The following is a 25,191-nucleotide window of genomic DNA, read 5'->3' on the forward strand; positions in this document are numbered from 1 at the left end:
GTTTTGTGGGCGGGAGCTTGTCACCATTTCATTCATGCATATTCGCCACACATCTCCTTTAATTTTCTTCATGTTCTTTCATTTCCTCAGCCAGCTACACGCTATGTGAGTATGAGTGTGTGTCAGGATACACATACACTTCTTCTGTTCTTTTTCCTTCTTTTCCTTTCCCCTTGGTTTTACCCCCCTCCCTATTTTTTCACTTCATTAGTGGACCGTAAGTGAAGAGTGAGAGTGTTCCCTTTTCAATATAACTCCATAGTTTTCTCACCCATAAGCAAGTTCTGTTGTTTCTAATCTTCCCTTCTTCCCAAAGTCTCATTTCTACCTAACATGGCGTGCAGTAGCTGTGTATCACTGATTTCTTATGTGCCTGACTGTTTTAGTTTGCCTGGTGTGATGTTTAGCTGCAGTGTGTGAATTTTTCCCCTTTTCCTGATTATTGTTTATTTTCTGACTCCATTTTGAACTTGTGTGTGTGTGTGTGTGTGTGTGTGTGTGTTTGTGTATTCAGCCCAAAAGAAGTATGACTGGTGAGGCTCAGGGCCCGTCGGATGAGAAGATTGCTGTGGTGAGCGTTGACGACTGTGACACGGCTTTGTCGCTCCGTTTCGGTACACAGCTGGGAAATTACAGCTGTGCTGCTCAAGGCAAACAGACTAGCAACAAAAAGTGAGTTCATCTATTTTCAGTCCTCCTGTTCTTTGTTCAGTTTCTCTGCATTAGATCTGAAACATGCTCAAACCGCCATCATAGATGTTTTCATTCCTACCTCGATTGATATCATCATAATCATACATGCTGATGTTAGATCTGTTGTTAGTATTAGGTTAGTCTAATATCATTACCTTACTGGTACTATGAATTGTGCACAAACTTCCATCGACAGCACACTGTCATTCCAGTCCCACATCAGTAATGTCACCCGGTCAGCATACTTCCATCTCAGAAACATCTCTTGCCTGCGTCCATCTCTCTCCCCCAACAGTACTCCCGTTATAGTTCACACCCTGGTCACCTCCCGCCTAGATTACTGCAACTCCCTTCTTTTTGGTTTACCTGACAAATCCACCCATAAACTTCAACTGGTTCAGAATCCCGCTGCCCGCATCCTCACCAGACCCCCTCCACCAGTCACATCACACCTGTCCTAGGGCAACTCCACTGGCTTCCCATCAAATACAGCATCATCTTTAAGATTCTGTTCCTCACTTTCAAGACTGTCGACAACCAAGCTCCTCAGGACCTCATTGACCTCCTCCATATCGACATACCCACCCATAGTCTTAGGTTCTCCTCTTTCACCCAACTCACCCTCCCACCTGCTCGCTTGACCACCATGTGGTTGAGAGCTTTCAGCTGCTCAGCCCCCCGCCTCTGGAACTCTCTCCCCCTGGACGTACAAAACTCCACCTCTCCCACCACCTTCAAATCCGCCTCAAAACTCACCTTTTCCACCAAGCCTACTCACTTTAATCTGTCTCTATGGGACTGGAATGACTTCACCTTCACTTTCATCATGACTTCACTTTCATTTTCCTAGTATTGCATTGTTATTCTGTTGTACTGAGTGTTGCCAAAAGTGCCTACAAATAAAATGTATTATTATTATTATTATTGGCAACATAACCATAAGTCTGTATGAGCTGTTCTTTTTGTTGTAGTCATCGCCCTCCATCCTTCTCTTTTTCTGAATCTCCCTCTACCTCTCTTTCCAAGCCCAACACGGTCTGGTTTTGCTCGAGGCTTCTGCCTGTCCTGCCACTGTGCTGCCACTGTGCTCTGCTCATGGTGGATTAAGATAGGATGAGACTGAATCTTATCTTGTCTTGATGTTGAGTATAAAGTATAACAAAGTATGGTCTAGACCTGCTCTTTTTCAGTATCCTGAAACTACAATGGCAAAGAAAGGCATCGGATCTGCAGCATCTGAATAGAATATATCTTTTATTGTCCTTGTACATGGTACAACAAATGGGAAATGCAACCTATTTAACAATGCAAAAAGTAAAAGGAGTAAAAATCATAACAACAATAGACAAACACAATAAATATATAAAAAGCATAGATTGTATAAATAGTGGATGTAGTGTCCGTGATGTCACCCATCTGTTCCAGAAGCACTGTTTTGAGGCCAGTTGTCGGCTGCAGCCATGTTTGAAATGTTGAACTCAACATAACTGCTGTCGAGTGACGTAAAGAGGCCGGCTTTGAGCCTCCGAGCCAACAGCTACAGTGTCCCCGTCTGTCAATCAAGTCAGCTGCACCTCTCATAATGGAAAACTCGTAATCTTAATATCTTCAAAATTGCTGCGTTATTGAAAAAATTCAGTGTGTGCTGATTGAGAAATGAGCTATCCAGACTACACTCATCTTTTGTACCAGGCCTGTTTATTTCTGCTGTAAAGATCGTCTTCTTTGAATGGGTGTGTATGTGGTTTCCTGTACTTCTGGAGCCAGCCTCATGTGGACACTCGATGAACTGCAGTTTATGACACTTCATCATTGGCTTCAATTCTCGCGGCCGAAGGTTGCCTCTTGGTCGCACTGCAATGCTCCACCTAAAGTCTTGCAAGCGGTGTGATTTCTATGCTAGTCTGATCGGCTGTTTCACACAGCACATCAACACAGCATTCAACGTTCATTCATTCAAATTATTGCGCAGTCTCCAATTCAGAATCAGAAATACTTTATTTATCCCGGGGAGGGAAATTCAGGCATTACAGAACTCTTATTAACAGTATGTAAGAAAGTTATATATTAATAGAAGAAGGAATAAAATAAGATAGAAATATGAATAAAATAAAAATAAAATAAAGATCTAATAAAAAATGGAATACAAAAGATAAGATAAGATATTACTTTATTGATCCCCCGGGGGGGAAATTCAGTTGTTACAGCAACCCAGACATAAGTACAATCAAGAAGAAGTTTCAATAAGTACAAATAAAATAAAATAAAATAAAATAAGTAAAAATAAAAATAGATAAATAAAGCTAGAATACAATTTAGATATATACAATGTTACAAATGGAATTTAAATTAAATAGAAGTAATTACAGGCAGTATTAAATAAAAATAATATGGGTATGTAATATGACCATGAGTTGTAGTTAGAATAATAATGTAATATAACATTATATAATAATAATAATATGGCAAGATAATTATAATACAGTATATTATGCATTATAATGCCAGCAGCAGTCAAGAGAGATTATTTATTTATAATAAAATAAAGATAAAATAAAATAGAATAAAATAAAATAATAATAAAGTATATACAGAAGCACAGGATAGTTAGAGTTAGCTATGTACAGAAGCGCTGGGAATGAAGGAGATGGAATTGATCTCTGTAAGAGAAATGTGCTGCAAATTTTGAAACAGATTCAAAGGCCAAAAAAAAATGCAACAATAGGAAAGCACTGCAAAAAAACCCCAATGTGTGACAAAGAGCTGAAAGAACTGCATTTCAATCAGGAGAGATTCAGTTTGAATATTAAGATTATTTATTACAACTGAATGAATGATGGAACTTGACAGAAATCTTTGGCGTAAGGACTCTATGGGGATAATGTTGTGAGCGTAGGATGTGTGAATTTGGCAGCAGAAGAAATCCCCCTAGAGTCCAGACTCTGGTGGTGGTGGTGGTTGACGACCCAAGGAAATGAAGACTCGCAGAGACCAGGTGGAGATGGGGAGGTGGAGGGGTGCGCACCATCAATGCAAGAAGGAACTAGCAGGAGAGAGAGACACATTTAAAAAGACAGCAGAGAGTTGATAGGCTGATGATAAGGCCGCGCCACTGAGCTATTGGATGACGCCGCTGCTGATCAGCCAATGACAGCTCCGGAGCGTGCAGCTGGAAGTGGGTGAGCTGTTGAACGAGGGAGAGAGAGTTAGACAACTGCTGTGATTGCTTTTATAGTCTTCCTGTCTGAACTTTCGCTAGAGCTACATTAATAGCAGTCATGTTGCAAATATATAAAATGCAAAAACTGATGGTGCTTCTATCTAAAACATAGGTTTCTGATGAACCGGTCAGTAATCTAATCCCAGTTTATTAAAAATAAAAAGTATTTGTAACAGAATGATGATTTAATTCATATACCTGACAACTGGGTCTGTTGTTGGGACAAGATTTTGTGGACTGTCAGATCAGCCTGATGGGGTGACTGTTGGATGAACGTGTGAGGACCTGAGGCGCCAACACAACGTGACTGTTCTTCACGCTCCTTCATGTCTGCCTCTATTACTCTCATGCTCTGGTTACTCATCTGTCCATTCTTCCTGGCATTCATAGCCACTCTTCACCAGTGTTTCTCTCTCTCTCTCTCTCTCTCTCTCTCTCTCTCTCTCCTTAACTCTCCTTCCTTCTTTCCCTCACTTTAAATATTGTACAACTATAACACTCAAAGTGACATTAAATCCCCTACATTACTTTTAAGTGCCTGTTTTGTTTGACCTCGTCAAAGTTTTGAACTCCATTCATCTTGCACTGTTTGTCTACTTAAAGTAAATGTGTACATACAGTATATGCCAACAAGTGCAAAACACACACACACACACACACACACACACACACACACTCTCTTACACACACATTCCCTGTAAAAGCAGCCTGTCATACTGCTGATGTCTGGCCTCGCCTCTGTAAGCTGTAATCACGTCGGCTGTGTTCGGCGCTCTGTCAGGCTGAGAGAAAGGAAGACAGATCAAAGAGGAAGGCCAAAGACGAACACTTCAACACTCTCCTCTTTTGTTCCTTCTTCATCTCTCCATTACCAGCTCATCCTCCTCTTACTCTGGCTTCACATCTTCCATTAATGATGCTCTCTATTGATGTTTGCTGTAACTCATATTGAATGTCTTGTTTGTTTGACTCTGGTGCCTTTTGTCTCTCTGGCTTCCATCGATTCATATTCCAGAGGCGTTAACTTGACATGTGTCACCAGAGCGAGTTTAACAGAAAACCCCAACTCATGTCAGGGGTAAATAAAATCATGCATTCAGAATGGCAACGCTGCTGTTTTTGTTTCTCAGTGTGTCGCTCGTTCTTGCAGTCCCGCGACGGTTATTTTCTGTCCCCTACATCCTCCTCCGCCCCTTATTTTCCCCTCCACTCGTCTTCCATCTGTCTCATCTCTGCCTTTCCTCTCGCTCTCGCTGGGTATTTGCTGTAACTAACACTTAATCTCTTGTTTGTTCATCTGCCTCCCCGGCTGCCCCGACATCTCCCTTTTTGTCGCTGCTGTTTTTTGTCTGTGATTCTGCTGTTTGTCGACGTATTCCAACATCAACGCTCTTCATGTCTCCTTCCTGCCCCTGTTTTGTCATCCACCTTTCCCCCTTTTCTCCTGATATTTGTTGTAAATCAGATTTAATCCCCTGTTTGTTTATTTACCTCTCTGTCACTCTGTCTACTTCTCTTTTCTACCTTTTCCCTTCATTATCATCCTCTCATTTCATCTCAATATCCGCTGTTAATCTCTGATTCTTCTTTCTTTTGACATTTACCTCAGAGGACAAATATAATCTCTGGGTTTGTTTAATCCCTTTGCATCATTCATACCCCTTTTTTTTTAATGTTTTTCTTTTCTCACCCTACCCTTCTTGATCTCCCCCCTCCATCCCCTCTCCTCTTTTCTTCATCCCTTTTCCTCTTCACCTTATTAACACCTCTTGTTTTTAATCTCCTCCTCTTTTAGATCATTGGATCTGACCGGCCCATTGTTTCTGGGCGGAGTTCCCAACGTACCAGACAACTTCCCATTTGGCACCAGGGAGTTTATCGGCTGTATGAAGGAGCTACACATCGACAACAAGCCGCTTGATTTGGCGGGATTTATCGCCAACAATGGAACAATACCTGGTCAGCAAACTGTCTCCACACCTTCAAAAGCACATTTAGGATGTCCACAGATACTATGAGTCATTGGGCTTCTGAAATACACTCAATTTAATCCTTGTTTTACAACACTAGTACAAAAAGAGCAAATCATCCGTCTATTAAAAATCGACTTTGACTGATCTCTGTCACGTTATAGGCCATGATTTCAAATATAAGGGGAAAAATGTCAGTAACTTCTACATACTTTTTCCCCCCTGGGGGAAGAATAAAGTACATTCTATTCTATTCTATATTAACAGTTACCACAATATTTGAACTGTGTTGCTTTATTGTATGATTAAAAAATATATTTCATTAGAGAACTTGCTGATGCAACACTTGAAGTCAAAGTACTCGTCATAACACATAAAAGGAGTTATGTGCATCCTTTGTGAAGCCTGGTTTATATTTCTGTGTTGAATCAATGCTGTAGCCCAACACGCCTTTGGTTGGGGTAGCCCTGTTTGAGCCAGACACCCATCTCCTCCAGAATGTAACTACGTGTTAAAATGACCACAAGCCCTGTGATTGGTCCACTGGGGATCATGATTTTTCCTGCATTTACAACACATCTGAAATCGCCCCCCTCTGACTTCTTCTCTCTATTCCTCTTTGTAATAATTGCTGTATGATCAACAGCAACATTTATTAGCTCCAATTTAACATGATAAGCTCAGAGTCATCATATTACTGTGCACAAGCAAGCAGAAAACGTAGCATGACCAGAAACAGCCGATCAGACTAGCATAGAAATCACACTGCTTGCAAGAGTTTCGGTGGAGCATTGCAGTGCGATGAAGCGGCAACCTCCGGCCGCGAGAGTTGAAGCCAATGTGGAAGTATTATAAACTGCAGTTCATTGAGTGTCCACATGAGGCTGGCTCCAGAAGTACAGGAATCCACATACACACCAATTCAAAGAAGACGATCTTTACAGCAGAAATAAACATGTTTACAGTCTGGTTCAAAAAACGAGTGTAGTCTGGATAGCTCATTTCTCGATCCGCACACACTGTACAGAGGGTGAATTTTTCAAAAACACAGCAATTTCGAAGATATTAAAATTTCCCTTACGAGAGGCACAGCTGACTTGACTGACAGGCGGGGACACTGTAGCTGTTGGCGAGGAGGCTCAAAGCCTCTTTACCTCACACTAGCTCAACAGAAGTTTGGTTGAGTTCAACATTTCAAATATGGCTCCCGCAGATGATTGGCCTCAAAACAGCGCTCACATCCACTACGTCCATTATTTATAAAGTCTATGAGTGCGACACAGATGCTCTGACGCACATGTACGTAGTGCTCCAACCGCTTCTATGGCAAAGAGTCAATGCAGAGCTATACACCAGGCTGAAGACTTGACCTTCAAACATGCATGTGGTTCTTCATGTGAGATGCTAATGTCATGATCATCTGCTACTAGGGATGTAAGGATATATCGCAAGACGGTAAAAAATCCATACAAATAAGGGTGGATTAAAATCCATTCAACAACATTTGTAGATGGATATTATTTTTAAACAGTAGAAGGTTCTATCTGCATTATACTCCACTTGTTCAACATCATGAAGTCTCTTGCCCTGCTCTCTCGTCACTCGCTGAGTGGAGGTGTTTTAACTTTAAAGCATGTTTCATGTGAATCAGCTGACTGAAGGTGTTGCTCACAGTGGAGATGCTCAGCTGGGGGCTGCAGCTGAGTGACAGGTCTCCACGAGAGCTTTTTTTCTCTGCCGCCGGACTGACTCGAAAATCTGATTAGAATCTGATATTGTTCAGTTGTCCTTATGCAGCAACATTTTCAACACCTCTATATGATCCATAGCTGTTTAATACCGTCAGTAATATACACTGTGTCATGAAGGAACATTTGATTTAGGGGAAAAAAACGCATTTGTCATTATTTTTGACATGGAAAACATTCAAATCTTTTTAATGATAAAACGATAATTGATCTTTAACATTTCTAAAAATGGATCATGGAAAATACTGAAATTTACATCCCATATTTAAAGAGATGTACCTTATTTATTTTAATATTTAATACTTTCATTTGGGAATTGTTCACTTTCCATTTCTCTAGAATTGTTCGGAAATTTTCCAACAAGGTATTTTTGTTCGGTCATTTTAGTTTTTTTTCAAGTTGCTGAAAAAAAGTGTGCAGTGGTTTTATTTGAGTTACAACACACCTGAAAAATGAAAAAGGATTTTTTTTTTTTGTTTGTTTACAAAGAAATATAAGAGAACAAATATATATCCCAACTGTCCATATCTGAGAATTGAAATAAAATAACAGTTATTTAAATTTGAGTTCAATCCAGTTTTCTTGGAAATCGTTAGAGAATCGTAAAGTAAAAATCGGGGTTTCAAATCAAATTGTGGGTTGAGTGTATCCTTCCATCCCTATCTGCTACAGAGACACACGTCATGATGATACTTTTTAACTGATCTCTGTTGCTTCCTAAAGGCTGCAGCGCCAAGCTCCCCTTCTGTAAGTCCAACCCCTGTCAGAACGGAGGAACCTGCAGGGTGAGCTGGGAGACTTTTTCCTGCGACTGTCCCCTGGGGTACGGAGGGAAGGACTGCAGTCATGGTAAGTGGCTGAATTAATCTTATGTTTGCTTTATAACAAGTAGAAGCCTGTAACAATGTCAAACTGAAGGCAGCATTTTGGTATAATTATCACTAATGAGTGAGACAATGGCTAAGATAATTGGCTAATAAATCTGCCTCATGCCGTTGGAGATTTAAATGGTTGTGTTTCTAAAAACTCCAGAAACGAACTGTTCATTAGTGGCCTTTGTTTGTCAGCAGTGATTAAAACTAATGCCTCATTAATTAAAGGCTAATTCACTGGAGTTGGAATGCTCCAGGTAACACCTTTCAACTTGTGTAAGTCTTGATCATGTTCACATTGGTTAGCAGGGAAAAGACTGCTGGTTTTAATTGGCTGCTTCACACATCAGAGGTTCAGATTCTGAAGTGCTGTGTCATTCATCCATCCAGTTAAAGCTTCAGTCTGTGCATCAGCAGTTTTCACTCTGTTCCAGTTTTTCTTCCTGACTTTCTGCTGAGGCATCATTAAGAGTGAGAGGAAAATAAGAGTATGAGAGAGGACTAATGGATGTGTGGGTTGATGTTTAGGTAAGGGTTGAGCTTTGTAAGGTTACTTCTCATGTGAGCCGTTGTGAAGCACTGCACATGTGGTTTTATTTCCTGTGTAAAATTGAATCTATCAAACTTGATTGATTCCTCTTACAGCAGTGACTCTCCATAGCTCAGGTGGACTCACTCACTCACTCATCTGTATTTACTGACATGCCTTTATTGCAAACACGGGAAGTTACCTCTTTTGGGAAATCATGTAGCAGAAGGTGACGCCTGTGGGATGTGTGGAAGTTGTTTTATCTTTATCTCAAGGCAATTGTTCCCAGGTGATTAAACTTTGTGCTCATGTGTCAAAGATGAAACAACAGTAATGAAACTAAAGTTCACAGCCAAACGTGGAGGTTCTTTTGTGTCCAATTTATTCTTCTGCTTAAATGATACATGGTTTACTGACCTGCTGATATCCTGGGAAAGCAGAAGCTTTATGGATAGAGCGGGCCAGTACACCAGTCTGCTGTTCCAGGTTTACATACTTCTAATTATCATGACAGCTAACACTGTTAGCAGTGGTCATGCTGATTATACAGAAGCTTTATGGACTGAGTCCAGTCCAGGCAAGTCTAGTTCAATCCAATCCAATCTAGTCCAATCAGGTCCAATCCAGTCTGGTCCAGTACAGCCTAGGCTGGTTCAGTCCAATCATATCAAGTCCAGTCCAGTCCAGTCCAATCCGGTCTGGTCTTGTCCGGTACAGTACAGTACAGTACAGTACAGTACAGTACAGTACAGTCTAGTCTATACCAGTACAGTCTAGTCTATACCAGTACAGTACAGTACAGTACAGTACAGTACAGTGCAGTACAGTACAGTGCAGTACAGTGCAGTACAGTACAGTACAGTACAGTACAGTGCAGTACAGTACAGTACAGTACAGTGCAGTACAGTACAGTACAGTACAGTAAAGTACAATCCAACCCAGCCCAATCATGTCCAAGCCAGTCAATCAAATCAAAACAAATCCAGTCTAGTCTAGACCAATCATATCAAGTCCAGTCCAATCCAGTCTGGTCCGTTCCGGTCCAGTCCAGTCTAGTCTAGTCTAGTCTAGTCTAGGATTGGACTAGGATTGGACTAGGATTGGACTAGGATTGGGCTGGACTGGATTAGTCTAGGCTAGGCTAGACTAGGCTAGACTAGACTAGACTAGACTAGTCCAATCCAATCCAATCCAATCCAATCCAATCTAACCCGGTCCAATCCAGTCCAACACAGTCCAATCTAATCCAATCTAGATTAGTCTAGTACAGTAGAGTACAGTATAGTCCAATCTAATCCAACTCAACCCAACCCAGTTCAATCCAATCAAGTCCAGTCTAGTCAAGCCAATCAAATCCAATCCAGTCTAGTCTATTATAGACCAGTCCAATCCAGTCTAGTCCAGTGCAATCAAGTCCAATAAAGTCAATCCAGTCTAGTGTAGTCTAGTCTAGTCTAGTTTAGTCTTGTTTAGTCTTGTTTAGTACAGTTCAATCCAATCTAGTCATCAATCGGTATTTCAATATCAATTAATCTGGTCTCAGTATTTGTGGATGTAAATGTTTAGTCCCAGAACACTGACAAGCTAATGTTGTTCTAAATATTACACACTCATTGACTTATCACCTGTCTCTCCTCCTCCCCCTCAGTGATGTCACACCCTCATCGCTTCCTGGGTAACAGCGCTCTCTGGTGGGACCTGAAGAACGACGTGACCATCTCCACGCCGTGGTACCTTGGACTCGTGTTTAGGACAAGAGCACGGGAGGGAACGTTACTGCAAGCTCAGGCGGGCCAGTACACCAGTCTGCTGTTCCAGGTTTACATACTTCTATTTATCATGACAGCTAACACTGTAAGGAGTGGTCATGCTGATTATAGGAATCATGCTGTTGTCTCATATTTAATGTGGTCCATCTCATTGTCACTAATTTCATTTCAAATGAATAAAACAAATGTGAAAATGCTGCTCCTGTCCAGACGTTAGGTACAGTTTTCATTTGGAATATGATTTCCAAGGACAGCAGCATCCTAGCAAGAGTGCAGCCAAGATGTTGAATTTCACACTCCCACACATCCACATGCACAAACACACACATCTTCACCTCAGGTTCTTTTACTCCTTCTCAGTTTCTTCCCACTCCCACTCTTTATCTCTTGTTTTATTAATGTTCCCCTCTGGGTCTGTTCTCCTCCACCCTTTCAGGTGATAAACGGTCAGCTCGTGTTCACGGTGGCTCGTGGTTCGACCAGACCGGTGCGTTTACGGCTGGATCAGGTTCAGGTGTCTGATGGGCGCTGGCATGACCTTCAGCTGGAGCTGCGAGACGTTCGCAGCGGACAGGAGACGAGACACGTTGCTACACTGCGGCTCGACTTTGGACTCTATCAGGTAATGGACGTCCTTCAAACTTTGGAGAAGCTTTTAAAACACTTGGTGATTTAAGCGGAATTGACTGAGATTCAAAGCAGGGAAATGCAGTATTACAAATTTAAGACCCTTGAGAAAATGAAGCCCTGCTAACGAAGTTGTAAGAAGACAGATTTACTCTGCAAGATGTGGAAGGATTTCATCATAGCTGCTTTTCTAAATTCATAAGACTTTCTTTAAAAATGAATTTCATGGTTCTTTTCCGCCACTGCTACGTATAACAGATTAACAACCCTGTTTAGCCTTATTCATTAAAAAAAATCATTACATTCAGCTTCAATTCTCAGATTTAATTTGTCTCTTTAAAACCTTCAGATACTCAGTTGGATACTTTATTCAATCTAATCAGTGGAGAACTCTTGTTAAGCATTTAATATGAATGAAGGCATGAAATCCTTTAATTAGACACGTCTTTATTAAGAGATCTGTCTTTGTTCCCAGCACTGAGTCATTGGCTAACAGAACGTTGCACAAGATGTTAGCAAAACATTTACGTATAATCACCGTTTCAATCTTACAATGTTTCACAAAATACCTTGCAGTGGTTTCAGAGATGTTCCACAAACCAGCATCAGTATTTCGAAATCAGATTAAAGCGGCTTATACGACTGATATGAAGAAGATCCGTACAGATAACTTTACTGCTACTGACTTTTTAAAGAAAACACTTTTAATTAATCCTCATTATAAACTCCTGTCTGCCTCTTTTGAGCCCTTAAAGCCTCTCGGACCCAAATCAACAAAAACGTTCTACTTATGATATTTATAATCACATTTACTTACTGTTACATATATTTAAAATATTGGAACTGAACTTAAATCCATTTTTGAAGCATATCAGTTAAGTTCTTGATAACGTTCTAACACTAGGATAAAGAAGGCGGGGTTAACTTGGATATTTACGACAAAATGAATATCTAACAAATCAGAAATGGAACACTGAGTCACGTGCACATATATTCAACAAAACTACTCCACTCCTGCTCAGACCGATTCCTGAAGTCTCAGCCAGCTCCCCTCAGTGTTGTCTTAGCTGTTAGCTTGTTTGCTAATCACGTACTGCCTGTAATCTGTCTGTATAGCTGTCTCTCTGCTCTTTGCACCGCTGTGCTTGTGTGTCCCTGTCTGCACATCCACCGTGAAGATGACAGCTTGTTGTCATTCTTTTATTTTCCTAACAGTGGTGGATTTGAGGAAACTTTGGGACGCGGTTGAGTTGAGCCGGGCCGAGTGGCTAAAGTAGTCCCACATGATCTGCTCATTTCCCCAGGACCGGTTCACTACCTTTCCTCAGGACCGGTTCACTAACTTTCCTCAGGACAGATTCACTAATCTTCCCCAGGACTGGTTCACTAATCTTCCCCAGGACTGGTTCACTAACTTTCCTCAGGACCGGTTCACTAATCTTCCCCAGAACCGGTTCACTAATCTTCCCCAGGACCGGTTCACTGACTTTCCTCAGGACCGGTTCACTAATCTTCCCCAGGACCGGTTTACTGAGTTTCCCCAGGACCGGTTCACTGACTTTCCTCAGGACCGGTTCACTAATCTTCCCCATGACCGGTTCACTAACTTTCCCCAGGACCAGTCCACTTACTCTCCCCAGGACCGGTTCACTAACTCTCCTCAGGACCGGTTCACTAACTTTCCCCAGGACCGGTTCACTAATCTTCCCCATGACCGGTTCACTAACTCTCCTCAGGACCGGTTCACAAACTTTCCCCAGGACCGGTTCACTAACTGTCTCCAGTACCGGTCCACTAACTCTCCTCAGGACCGGTTCACTAACTTTCCCCAAACAGCTCAGAGTTTACACAAACAGCTCCGTAGCTCCGTCTGACACCCGGAGCCGAGCTCCTCTGCGTACACATATTACACTTCAGCCTCCTCTGCTCCGGGCGTCCCATGGTCCTGATGCCCCGGAGACTACGGAGTGATAAAACTAATAAATGATAGAAGTCCTGATTCCGAAGGATTTTGTGACTCAGCACTCAGAGACCATTGTAAATGAATCATTTTCAGATTCTGCAGTTTTGATGTCTTTAGATTCAGAGTCAGACGGCTCAAACATGCAGGCTGTGAACTCTCTCTTGACCTGTCAATCAAAGAGTTAGGCCACGCCCACACAGTCCTGAGAAACGCTCTGACCTGTAAAAGAAGCTGTTTTAGAACTGAGTTTTTTCAGAGTTGTGGATGTTTACTTTCACTCAGATCTTAGTTGACACTTGATTACACATTACATTTTGATATTCTATGTGAATTTTAAATATTCCATTTACATTTCCAGAGGATTTAAAAGCTGAATTTTCATTCACTTTAAGGGATGCACCTTGATCCTGGAATATAAATAAATGGTTAATGGACTTGTACTTATATAGCGCTTTTCTAGTCTGTCTGACTACCTAAAGCACTTTTTCACGCCACTCGTCACATTCACCCATTCACCCCCATTCACTCACTGATGGCAGAGGCTGCTATGTAGTGAGGGACCATCAGTATTAGCTAATCTCATTCGTACACATTCACACACCGCTGAACAACAGCGGGAGCAATTTTGGGTTCAGTGTCTTGCTCAAGGACAGTTGGGCATGTGACCAACCGCCAACCTTCCGACTGATAGATGACCGACTCTACCCACTGAGCCACAGCCGCCCTGAAATGCCGCTCTGAAATGTTCACAGTCTAAGGTTGAGTCTTTGTTTAATTTGATAAAAGAAATCACACTTTCTCATGCATCTGGACCATGCTGTCCTTGAATTGCTGATTGAGCTTTTTGTCCACAAGGACTTCGAACCCACTTTACTCAGATTTTCTAACCATGCACAGTCTCCTAAAATATGAGCTGGAAATCCTAGATTCTTTAATCTGTGATGGATTAAAATTTAAAATTACACTTGATGACATCAGTTTGATTTGCACATACATGTTTTTTATATGAGGTACAAATGTTCCATGCTACAAACATCATTTCCTCATTTTTTATCAGCATCATCTTTAGCTTCTTCATGTTGATTCAGTCCTTTAATCATCCGTCAGGAAGCTGTCTTTCATCTTTTCATAGTAGTTCATACGACTGTTCTTCAAAGTGCATCAAGTAGCACGCTGAGGATCTGGTGCTGCAACATTTGAAACTTGAAATCATTAACACACCAGCTGCCAGTTTAACACATGTTACCTTTGCACTTGTTTGGCATGTGAGAAGCTTTTATCAGCCACACATCCTCTCTTGTTTTAGCATCTTTCTCTGCTGCTGAAGCGCTGATAAATGAGGCTCATTGATTTTCTTTTCATGGTTGTTATAAGCTAAATTGTCTGTCAACACTGCTCTGCAGATGTGTCAATATTATCAGATGAGCATTGACCTACAGTGTGATTACATGTTACTGTTCTCTTTTATTTGTATAATTCCATCACTCACCTTACAGGTATGAGACTATTTACCCCCGCTCACACGCCCACCTCTTATACCTTCAGATGACATTAGCTGTTATCATAAGTGACTCGGTGAGATCAAAATAAACCAGAATATAAAAGAATAATGATCTCCAGTTTGTCATGGGGGGAAGACCCAAAGAATAATCAATGATTTCTTCTGAAGAGTATCTTTATGATCTGTTATTTTTAAACACAAAGGAATGAATCTCTGAATGTCTCTGACTGATGATCTCTGCCCCTCCCTCTGACTTATTGAATCATCTTTCATACCTGTTGACAGTGTTGTTATTTTGCATTAAATAAAGAGTAGCGTTCCTCTACCTGGTGAGATAATGGTTATTAATGAGCTCAATGTGTGCCTTCGTGTGTGCCTTCACTTAGGTATTCAGATTGCGTATGACTATTAATAATTATAATCTTTGCCCTTCCTGTCTCCATCTGTCCCCTAACCTCTCTCTCTCTCTCTCTCTTTCTCTCCCCGTTAGGGAACGGTGATAGTGGGAAATGATATCCGTGGTTTGAAGGTGAAACATCTGCATGTGGGAGGAGTGCTGGGCTCCGGAGAGGTTCAGAACGGGATAAGAGGATGCATACAGGTGATGATGGATGAAGTGAATATTTAATGCTTACTGATGGATGGGAAGCTGGAAATATTGGCATGTGAATGATGGAAGTGTTCTCTGAAATGACTGCAGCTTTAAGACCTCCCCCCCCTCCCTCCCTCTCTCTCTATCTGAAGATATTGAGACTTTTAAACGGAAATAAAAACGTTTTTATTCAGTCTGGCTTTTATGTAGTGTTGAACATTTTTTTTACTTACTTCTACTAATATAATGGTTTAAATGTTGCTTTATTGTTATTCTTTTTTTACGCTTTATTTTATTTTTATTTATTTATCTATGTATTTGTTTATTTATTTATTTACTTATTCATTTTAATTTATCTGCTCAGTTTCATTGATATTTTTAGCCTTAATTTTTCAACTCTTATCCTTACCCTTTTTAATTAATTGATTTAAACTATTTATATTCTTAATATTAATTTGATGCTTTAACTTATTTTAATTACACATATTTTATTGTTGTTGGTGTGCATTAGTCTCTATTTTGAAATCCAGTTTTGTTTTTATATGTCTTGCCATTATTTTATTTCTGCTTCTTTCCTGTTTTCAATCGCTGTAAAGCACTTTGGGTTGCATTTGATTTGTATGAAAGGTGCTCTATAAATAAAGCTTGATTGATTGATTGATATATCTCTCTCTCTCTCTCTCTCTCTCTCTCTCTCTCTCTCTCTCTCTCTACAGGGTGTCCGGTTGGGTGTAAGGCCTGACGCCCCTCCCCTGCCCCGCCCAAGCCGAACTGTCAAAGTAGAGACAGGCTGTAATGTTGGAAACCCGTGCGTCTCATCTCCGTGTGCCGGTCACAGCCACAGCCGCTGCTCGGACCAATGGGAGCGCCACACCTGTGTCTGCGAACCAGGTGAGTTAAAAGAAAGATGATTGGGTTTGAAAGTTTGAAAAATTAAAAAAAGAGGAAGGGAGCACAAGAAATATGCAGTCATGAATCGACCTGGGATATGATGAGTCTGTACAGAGTCCAGAGAAAATGTGACACTGCCCCCCCAGCATACAACAGAATCATATTACCAGGAGCAGAGAAGCAGGGGTACTGCGAGCATCAGCAACGTTTGAGGTTAATCAAAGGGGAAAAGTGCTAATAAAATAATTTAAAATTGTAAAAAAACAACTTGTGTAACACTGGTGTCGGTCAGCAAGTTAAGCTAAATCATGCAGGTTATGACAGGTGTAAAGGCCGATTTGTGAAAGTCAATTAAGCTGCGTCAGTTCCTCTCTTTCCCTCTATTACACAGGATGCTCAGCGTCGCGTTACAGCTGTGCCGCGCACTGCGCAGCCGATACGTCCCCATTCTAGTTTATGCTCATGTGTACAAAGTGTCCAGTGCGTCTCGGGGCCTCCACACATCCTCCGCCAGAGATATGCACAGAGTCTATTTTCGATGGAGCCCATGCCCGGCAAGTGTCAATCTGCACAGAAAAGAATGACCTGGACAGGAAGTCAGGCACGAGGATGAAATGCAACATCAGCCAATTTCAAAATAAAACATCATATACGGACTGTCGACCGTTTAAAGATCGTATAGATCAGAAATACTCATTGATGATGGATGTAAGCTAAAAACAGCCACATATCTGTGATCCATGTTGACTACAACAGGACTTTAAGATGATCACTGTGTCAGAAGGTAACAGGACTTTAAGATGATCACTGTGTCAGAAGGTAACAGGACTTTAAGATGATCACTGTGTCAGAAGGTAACAGGACTTTAAGATGATCACTGTGTCAGAAGGTAACAGGACTTTAAGATGATCACTGTGTCAGAAGGTAACAGGACTTTAAGATGATCACTGTGTCAGAAGGTAACAGGACTTTAAGATGATCACTGTGTCAGAAGGTAACAGGACTTTAAGATGATCACTGTGTCAGAAGGTAACAGGACTTTAAGATGATCACTGTGTCAGAAGGTAACAGGACTTTAAGATGATCTCTGTGTCAGAAGGTAACAGGACTTTAAGATGATCACTGTGTCAGAAGGTAACAGGACTATAAGATGATCACTGTGTCAGAAGGTAACAGGACTTTAGGTGATGACTGTGTCAGAAGGTAACAGGACTTTAGGTGATGACTGTGTCAGAAGGTAACAGGACTTTAAGATGATCACTGTGTCAGAAGGTAACAAGACTTTAGGTGATCACTGTGTCAGAAGGTCACCGGACTTTAAGATTACTGTGTCAGAAGGTAACAGGACTTTAAGATGATCTCTGTGTCAGAAGGTAACAAGACTTTAGGTGATCACTGTGTCAGAAGGTCACCGGACTTTAAGATTACTGTGTCAGAAGGTAACAGGACAACAAAGTAGAACCAAACTATTCATATTAAACTAAACCTGCAAAATCTAAACTTTATAGTGATGCAGCTTACTCAGTAATGACAGAATCACAAATTAATGGAATACTCTCTAAATGATTGAACCACAGAAAGGCTCTGTAACCTGTTGATTGTATGTAGTTCTCTCTGTACTGGACCCAGCTGATCCTGGCTGCTCTGAGCTGGCGCTATGCTCCCAACACGCGTCCTGTGTAGCAGGATGCAAGCGTGTTTTGCAAGATGGAGCAAACACGCTGTGCAGCCGTAACCGGGGTGCATCCTGTGTAAATTTGGGGTTACCAAACCATCAGCGATGTGGTGTCTGTAGATGTTGTTGCTGAGTGAAAGGCTGTATGAGCCTGTGTAATAGTGTCGGTTTTTTTAAATTGTTTCTCAGAGAACTAAAAAAACAGATGAGTTTTTGAACAGGCAAGCAGGAAAAGAAAGAAGTTAATAGACTTAAATGATTGAATTTAATTATTAGCTAACTGTTTCAGCTTGGCTAAACAATTTTCCAGTTCTGCTTTTTGTTTATAAAAAAGGCCTTTTCTCTGGGAGAGTAATAAGTGGTGATGTAATGTTCTGTTTAAAGAACACTTCATGGATGAGTCAAGCAGCAAAAACAATCCACATCTACTCCAATAATTAATGACTTTTACCGTCTAAACTGTGAGAATGTGTTGCTTTTCTCCGCTTGTTTATTATGAATTTGAAGTATTTCAGAGCTGAAGATGAATTTGCCTGGTGATAACTCTCTGGTTAAGTAATTGAAGTTAAATGAATAGCCTCTGTGTGCGGGGATTGATCAGAATATTTTGAAAAGGTGAAAGAAGCCAGCTGACTTACAGCAAGAGATAAGGAATAATTATTCAAATCTGGCTTTATCTGTGTGGGCGTCTGCCAGCTCGCTAACTGGGTTAAATAGATATTTGGGATCGCATAATGAGCTCTCATCCACCGAGAGAAGGAGACTGTCTGCAGGCTAACTCCCAAAATCTCCTTAGTCAGGTGAAAATAATGAGGCCGAATTAATGTGAAGAAAAAAAACCTGATTAAAAGGAGAAGAGTGGAGAAGTAAAAGAAAAGAGGAGAAGTAAAATTTAACTGCAAAGAAGAAAGTAGTTAAAGAGAAGACAAAGAGAGTTATGGAAAGGAACAAGCAAAGAAGGAAGAGAGAGACTGAATCGTAAATGATTAATGAAGAGAAAGAGGCGCATGACAGAAATAGTATACACTAAACACTGAAAGTTTGGAGGCAAGATGAAGGAGGAGAAGAAAGAGGGCACGAGAAAGTCAAATCAAACAGCCTGAAAACACTGCTAAGACATCTGGGAATAGACCCAGAGACTGTGGGCATACTCACACACACAGAGAGAGAGAGACATGCTAATCATAGAAGTGAGAGATAATTATCATGACAGACTCACACAACAGACGATGCAGAGTGAGATTCCTGTTTTTGTTTTTGGAGCTTCGTTATGAGCTTCTGATGCATCGGCTGCAGTTGAGTTACAAGAGTGATGATTGAAGAGACTTTACCAAGCAGAGATGATTAAAGGAGATTATCTATAGGTATGATTAAAGAAGACAAGAGCTTGAACAGCAGATTTAAGATCAAGAAATGCATGAAAAGCAGGGAGAGAGAGCGAAAGAGGCAATCCACTTTTTCATTTTGAGTTACCAGGATATTAGTAATCTCTTCTTCAGCATCCATCACTTTCATGCATCTGAAGCTTCCTCTTTAACACATGCTAACTGTTTGACCTACAAAATAACAGTGCCGGAGACTGGAGACCAACTTTGTCCCAAGGTGGTTAAATGTTGCTCACAGCCACATACATTCAAGAACGAGTATCAATCAATCTTTATTTGTATAGCACCAAATCACAACAAACGTTATCTCAAGACACTTTTACAAACAGAGCAGGTCTAGACCACTCTATGTCAAATTATGAACAGAGACCCAACTTCAAGACAGGATAAGATCCAGTCCCATCTTACAGACAGGACTCAGTCTGATCTCATCTTAACCCACCATGAGCAGAGCACTTTGCAGCATTTAGCAAGTTACAGTGGCGAGGACAAACTTCCTTTAACAGGCAGAAACCTCCAGCAGGACCAGACTCATGTTAGACACACATCTGCTGAGACCGTGTTGGAGAGAGGGATAGAGGGAGATGAAGAGAGAGAGAGATGATAGTGGTGAGACGGACAGTAGTAGTTGTAGCAGCTGGAGTCTGGCACGTCCACAGCAGCAGAGATCCAGAGGAACCTACGAGACAAGGGAGCTCAGGGACTCCACAAAGGTCTATGGTTAGTAACTTTAATATACTTCTACGCAGCAGGGGCTGACACGGACATGAGCACCACATACTTGTGCGTCGATGTGTCCGTGTCACGCAGCAATTCTCCCCCAAAACGTTTGAGGGCAGTGTGGTCTCTCTGATAGCCGGTCGCCTGCTTCCGGCCCCGCTACGATCTCTGTTTACTTTTCCACAGAGATTCAGAGCGTGTTCTGTTAATCTACAGCTGATACATGTTGCTGTTTATCATACAGACATGATTACATGAAGACTAGAGAGGAGGAGAGGAAATACGTGGCGGATGTGTGGCTAATGAGCGGGGCTCTCGGAAGTGCTGTTAATGCAGGAAATACAACGCAGTCGAGCGGACCAATCACAGGGCTTGCAGTCCGCATTGATGCTACGTGTAGTTACATTTTGGAGGAGGTGCACGTCAGGTGCAGTAGGCCTCTGCGTAGGTACAGGAGCTACGCGGACCTTCGGCATGACTCCGCCATCGATTTGACGCTTAAGTATAAATCAGTGTAAGCCTATAGCAGTATAACTAAGAGCTGGTCCAAGCCTGATCCAGCTCTAACTATAAGCTTTATCAAAAAGGAAAGTTTGAAGCCTACTCTTAAAAGTAGAGAGGGTGTCTGCGGCAACAAAGTAAATTGATGTTGTTTTTTATTTACATGGTTATAACTCAAATTTGGCTGCAATTTTTGTGTATATTTTTACAACAATGGATAAAATACACAATTATAGATCAATCTAAATTGTTATGGATTTTTTTAAGGCATCTCTCGACCCAAACATCAGTGTCTCACGATCCCCAAGGGGCTCTGATCCACACTTTGGGAACCCCTGATCTAAATTAAACTCTGTTTGCTTCTTTAGTCATTACATCTAAAACATTATATAGAGTTTATAGTCACAGAACAAATTCTAAATGTAGAGGCAGGGAAGGGTCTACAGAAAGCTGTCATTTGTATTTTTTCATACCGACTCAGGAGTTTGTGAGTCTTGTATTTAATACACGCATATTATTTGCTGAACCACACAGAAAACTGGAAATAAAAGCCTTAATTATTAAATGTCCTTGAATAAAATAAAATGCTGTGTCATTGTAAGTGTGGTGTGTGTTTTTCCAGATACACACTGTTGAAACAAAACACCGTACAGCACAACCGTTGAAGGCTCTTCTTTTAACAGCCAAAAACAACACTGAGTTAAAGTCAGCAAGGCAAAACTGAAAGCCGAGGTTGTAATATTTTATTCAAATAAGAGTCACTGACTTGAGTTATGTTTCAGCTGCAAGTGTCTGCATGCAAAGTAGAAATACCTCCGCACTGAAGTTGACTCGGTCACACCTCTGTGACTGAGCAAACCAGAAGATACCGTGGAAGAGAATTCAAAGGAAAGTTTTCCAAGAAAGTCAACTTTGAGAATGAGAGCATGAGATTAAAGTGGAGGTGGTGGTGGGGGGTGAAGGAGGAAAGAGTGAGGGAGTGTGTGTGTTACATGGAGGATGTAGTTTGTAAAAGTGAGAGCGCCTTGGGCCTAATAGCACAGGAGAGGAAGCAGAGAGGGGCTGCTATCCCTTTAGCATCCTGCACCAGCCCGCAAGCTAATGCTAACATCTTGACTTATTAACACGGAGAATCACACTCACATCATACACACACTCGGCACTTGCACAAACTTTGCGTGCATGTGTTTGTATACTGTAAACACACGCTCACACACACACACACACACACACACACGCACACATGATCATTATATTTCATCAGCACAATGGGCATTAAAAATGGAGACTGCTTCAGAATGAATGCTGCTTAGAGACAAATCAAATCAATGTTTAATAACACGAGAGAGAGAGAGAGAGAGAGAGAGAGAGAGAGAGAGAGAGAGAGAGAGAGAGAGAGAGAAAGAGAAAGAGAAAGAGAGAGAGAGAGGTGCACTCTAAATAATTCCCTTTCATGTGTGTGTTTGTGTGTGTGTGTTTTAGCCTGATGCTGAAACTAGCCAAACAGTTCTCTCAAGGAACCGACAGAAGGTCTGATTCGTGCAATACAGCCTCCTGGAAAACACACGCACAAAATCATTTTAGACACGCTCACTGAGACGAGTTCTGCATGACGAAGCAAAGAGACATCTGCTCTCTCATCCCCTCAGTGTGTGTGTAAGTGCACTGTACAGTACAGTATGGGAGCCTGGGTGTGTCTCTGTGTGGATGTCTGTGACAGCTGCTGCCAGTTGCTACAGGCTAATTTACTGCAGTGAAAAATGTAATTCAATATGATAAATTACAGCCGTGTTGATTTATGTCTGTTTCAGTTCCCTGAGTAGTTTAAAAACCGACTCAGCTACATTTAGAAAGCATATGTTGGAGGTTTAAGACAGGGAACCTCATAAATGTTTTAACTGTAGCAATGAGCCATTTATCAGGGATCCCAGATTTTGTCCAGCAACTTTAAAATCGCGATTAGTGCCAAATAAATACTCCTTCAAATGGAGCTTGTCAGAACAGTGTGTTTTACAGGGCTATTGTATTTAGTTTGTGATGTGAAGCTGCAGTATATGTAGCTCAGTCCCTTTGGGAGAAAGAGATTTATGAGTTTCTGCTCTGCCCTACATGCCAGCTCCTCAAGGTGCTGAATCAGGGTAAAGTTGATCTCTGTGACAAATTGCTCTCCACCTAGTAATGTCATTTATTGAACAGGGTTGATTACAAAAGTAAAATTGTACAGGTATTTGTTGCTGTTGTGCACCTAAAAGTGGTGCAATGCACAGAAAGTGTAATAAGAAATCGTTTTTATTACCCGGCTTTCTTACTGATCTTCTGATTGTGTAATATGCTTGATTGTGATCAAAACCCCTTGAGGACGGTTATTAACTTTCACCAACATCAGAAGCAGAATCAGAAACACTTTATTTATCCCAGGGAGGGAAATTCAGTCATTACAGTTGCTCTATACATAATAAGTTATACAAATACAATAATGAGCTCTGTAGAAAATAAATACATGGCTGAAGTCCCCGGAGATCAGCAAGTGGGCACTCTGGTGGTCTGTTGGGGATCAGGAAGAGGGTACTCTGGTGGTCTGTCTGGAGATCAGGAAGAGGGCACTCTGGTGGTCTGTTTGGAGATCAGGAAGAGGGTACTCTGGTGGTCTGTCTGGAGATCAGGAAGAGGGCACTCTGGTGGTCTGTCTGGTGATCAGGAATGGGGCACTCTGGTGGTCTGTCTGGAGATCAGGAAGAGGGCACTCTGGTGGTCTGTCTGGAGATCAGGAAGAGGGCACTCTGGTGGTCTGTCTGGAGATCAGGAAGAGGGCACTCTGGTGGTCTGTCTGGAGATCAGCAAGTGGGCACTCTGGTGGTCTGTTGGGGATCAGGAAGAGAGTACTCTGGTGGTCTGTCTGGAGATCAGGAAGAGGGCACTCTGGTGGTCTGTTTGGAGATCAGGAAGAGGGTACTCTGGTGGTCTGTCTGGAGATCAGGAAGAGGGCACTCTGGTGGTCTGTCTGGTGATCAGGAATGGGGCACTCTGGTGGTCTGTCTGGAGATCAGGAAGAGGGCACTTTGGTGGTCTGTCTGGAGATCAGCAAGTGGGCACTCTGGTGGTCTGTCTGGAGATCAGCAAGTGGGCACTCTGGTGGTCTGTCTGGAGATCAGGAAGAGGGTAATCTGGTGGTGTGTCTAGAGATCAGGAAGAGGGCACTCTGGTGGTCTGTCTGGAGATCAGGAAGAGGGCACTCTGGTGGTCTGTCTGGAGATCAGGAAGAGGGCACTCTGGTGGTCTGTCTGGAGATCAGGAAGAGGGCACTCTGGTGGTCTGTCTGGAGATCAGGAGGAGGGCACTCTGGTGGTCTGTCTGGAGATCAGGAAGAGGGTAATCTGGTGGTCTGTCTGGAGATCAGGAAGAGGGTACTCTGGTGGTCTGTCTAGAGATCAGGAAGAGGGCACTCTGGTGGTCTGTCTGGAGATCAGGAAGAGGGTACTCTGGTGGTCTGTCTGGAGATCAGGAAGAGGGCACTCTGGTGGTCTGTCTGGAGTCTGGCTATGGCAGCGTTGAGAACGTTGGATGCCGTAGTCGGGTTAGCAGAGGGGGGATGTAAACAGCTACCAGTATGACATGTGAGATCTCCCTGTGCAGATAATATAGTCGGAGGCCCACAGCGTTCTCTGTGCTATCCCGGTCTGCCCGGACAGACTGGTCAATGGAGACGTTGTGGTCGGGAATATCCTGATGCAGCCACGTTTATGTGAAACACACCATGCTACAAACTCCGTCTGACTCCTGGCTAGTCCTGTTAGCTTGTCCATCTTATTATCCAGAGCAATGGTAGAGACAAACTGATCACACGTCATGTCAAATCAATCCACAGAAAAGAGTTCAGACACATTTAGCTTCTGCTTGTTGACACCATAGACCGTAAGGTTAGGTAAAACCGTTAGCTTCTGTTAGCATGCTAAATCAGCAGGCTACGGATGTTTCCATATTGGATCCTGTCCATCAATATGATGAAGGAGCGGAGCAGGTGAGAGAAACTTTAGGTTAGTGATCTCTACAAAGAAAGTTAAACCATGAGCGGTGGTGATGATAGCAGCAGGGTTCAAAGTTGTGGCATTAGTTTCTTTTTAAAGGTGTGTGAACCACAGAGCTCAGAGAAGAAGGAGAGCTGAATGAGGACAGTTTCATGTTCAATCCACCACAACAGGCAGAGAAGAATCCATCACCATGGAACGATCACTGACGAGGAATCGCTGGGACTGTTTGAAAAAAAAAATTGGGTGGGCATTTTCGCCTTTGATGGACAGGACATTTGGAGAGAGACAGGAAATGTGGGGAGTAGAGAGTGGGGAAGGACATGCAGTAAATGGTCGAGGCTGGAATCAAACCTGCAACCTCTGCGACAAGGGCTATAGCCTCTGTATATGAGGCGTGCTTAGACTGCTAGGCCAAGGGCGCCCTGCACTGGGACTATTTTTAAAAATTATCAGAATATAAATTCATGTTGCTGAATCATAAGAAAGAGGGATTTTCTTATGGATTGG

At 42.0% G+C, this 25,191-nt stretch overlaps 1 protein-coding gene across 1 annotated transcript in view; it reads left to right on the forward strand.

Moving 5' to 3' along the window:
* Nucleotides 1-25,191, forward strand: part of celsr3 (cadherin, EGF LAG seven-pass G-type receptor 3) — a 205,727-nt gene that overhangs the window by 99,383 nt on the left and 81,153 nt on the right. The window contains exons 7-14 of the mRNA XM_034695247.1: nucleotides 91-105; nucleotides 515-672; nucleotides 5,709-5,872; nucleotides 8,355-8,480; nucleotides 10,681-10,850; nucleotides 11,238-11,423; nucleotides 15,383-15,493; nucleotides 16,201-16,375. Coding sequence (XP_034551138.1) covers nucleotides 91-105; nucleotides 515-672; nucleotides 5,709-5,872; nucleotides 8,355-8,480; nucleotides 10,681-10,850; nucleotides 11,238-11,423; nucleotides 15,383-15,493; nucleotides 16,201-16,375 — 1,105 coding nt within the window. The remainder of the gene's footprint in view (nucleotides 1-90; nucleotides 106-514; nucleotides 673-5,708; nucleotides 5,873-8,354; nucleotides 8,481-10,680; nucleotides 10,851-11,237; nucleotides 11,424-15,382; nucleotides 15,494-16,200; nucleotides 16,376-25,191) is intronic.

This window comes from Notolabrus celidotus, chromosome 11, assembly GCF_009762535.1.
Source record: "Notolabrus celidotus isolate fNotCel1 chromosome 11, fNotCel1.pri, whole genome shotgun sequence".
Taxonomy (NCBI): Eukaryota; Metazoa; Chordata; class Actinopteri; order Labriformes; family Labridae; genus Notolabrus; species Notolabrus celidotus.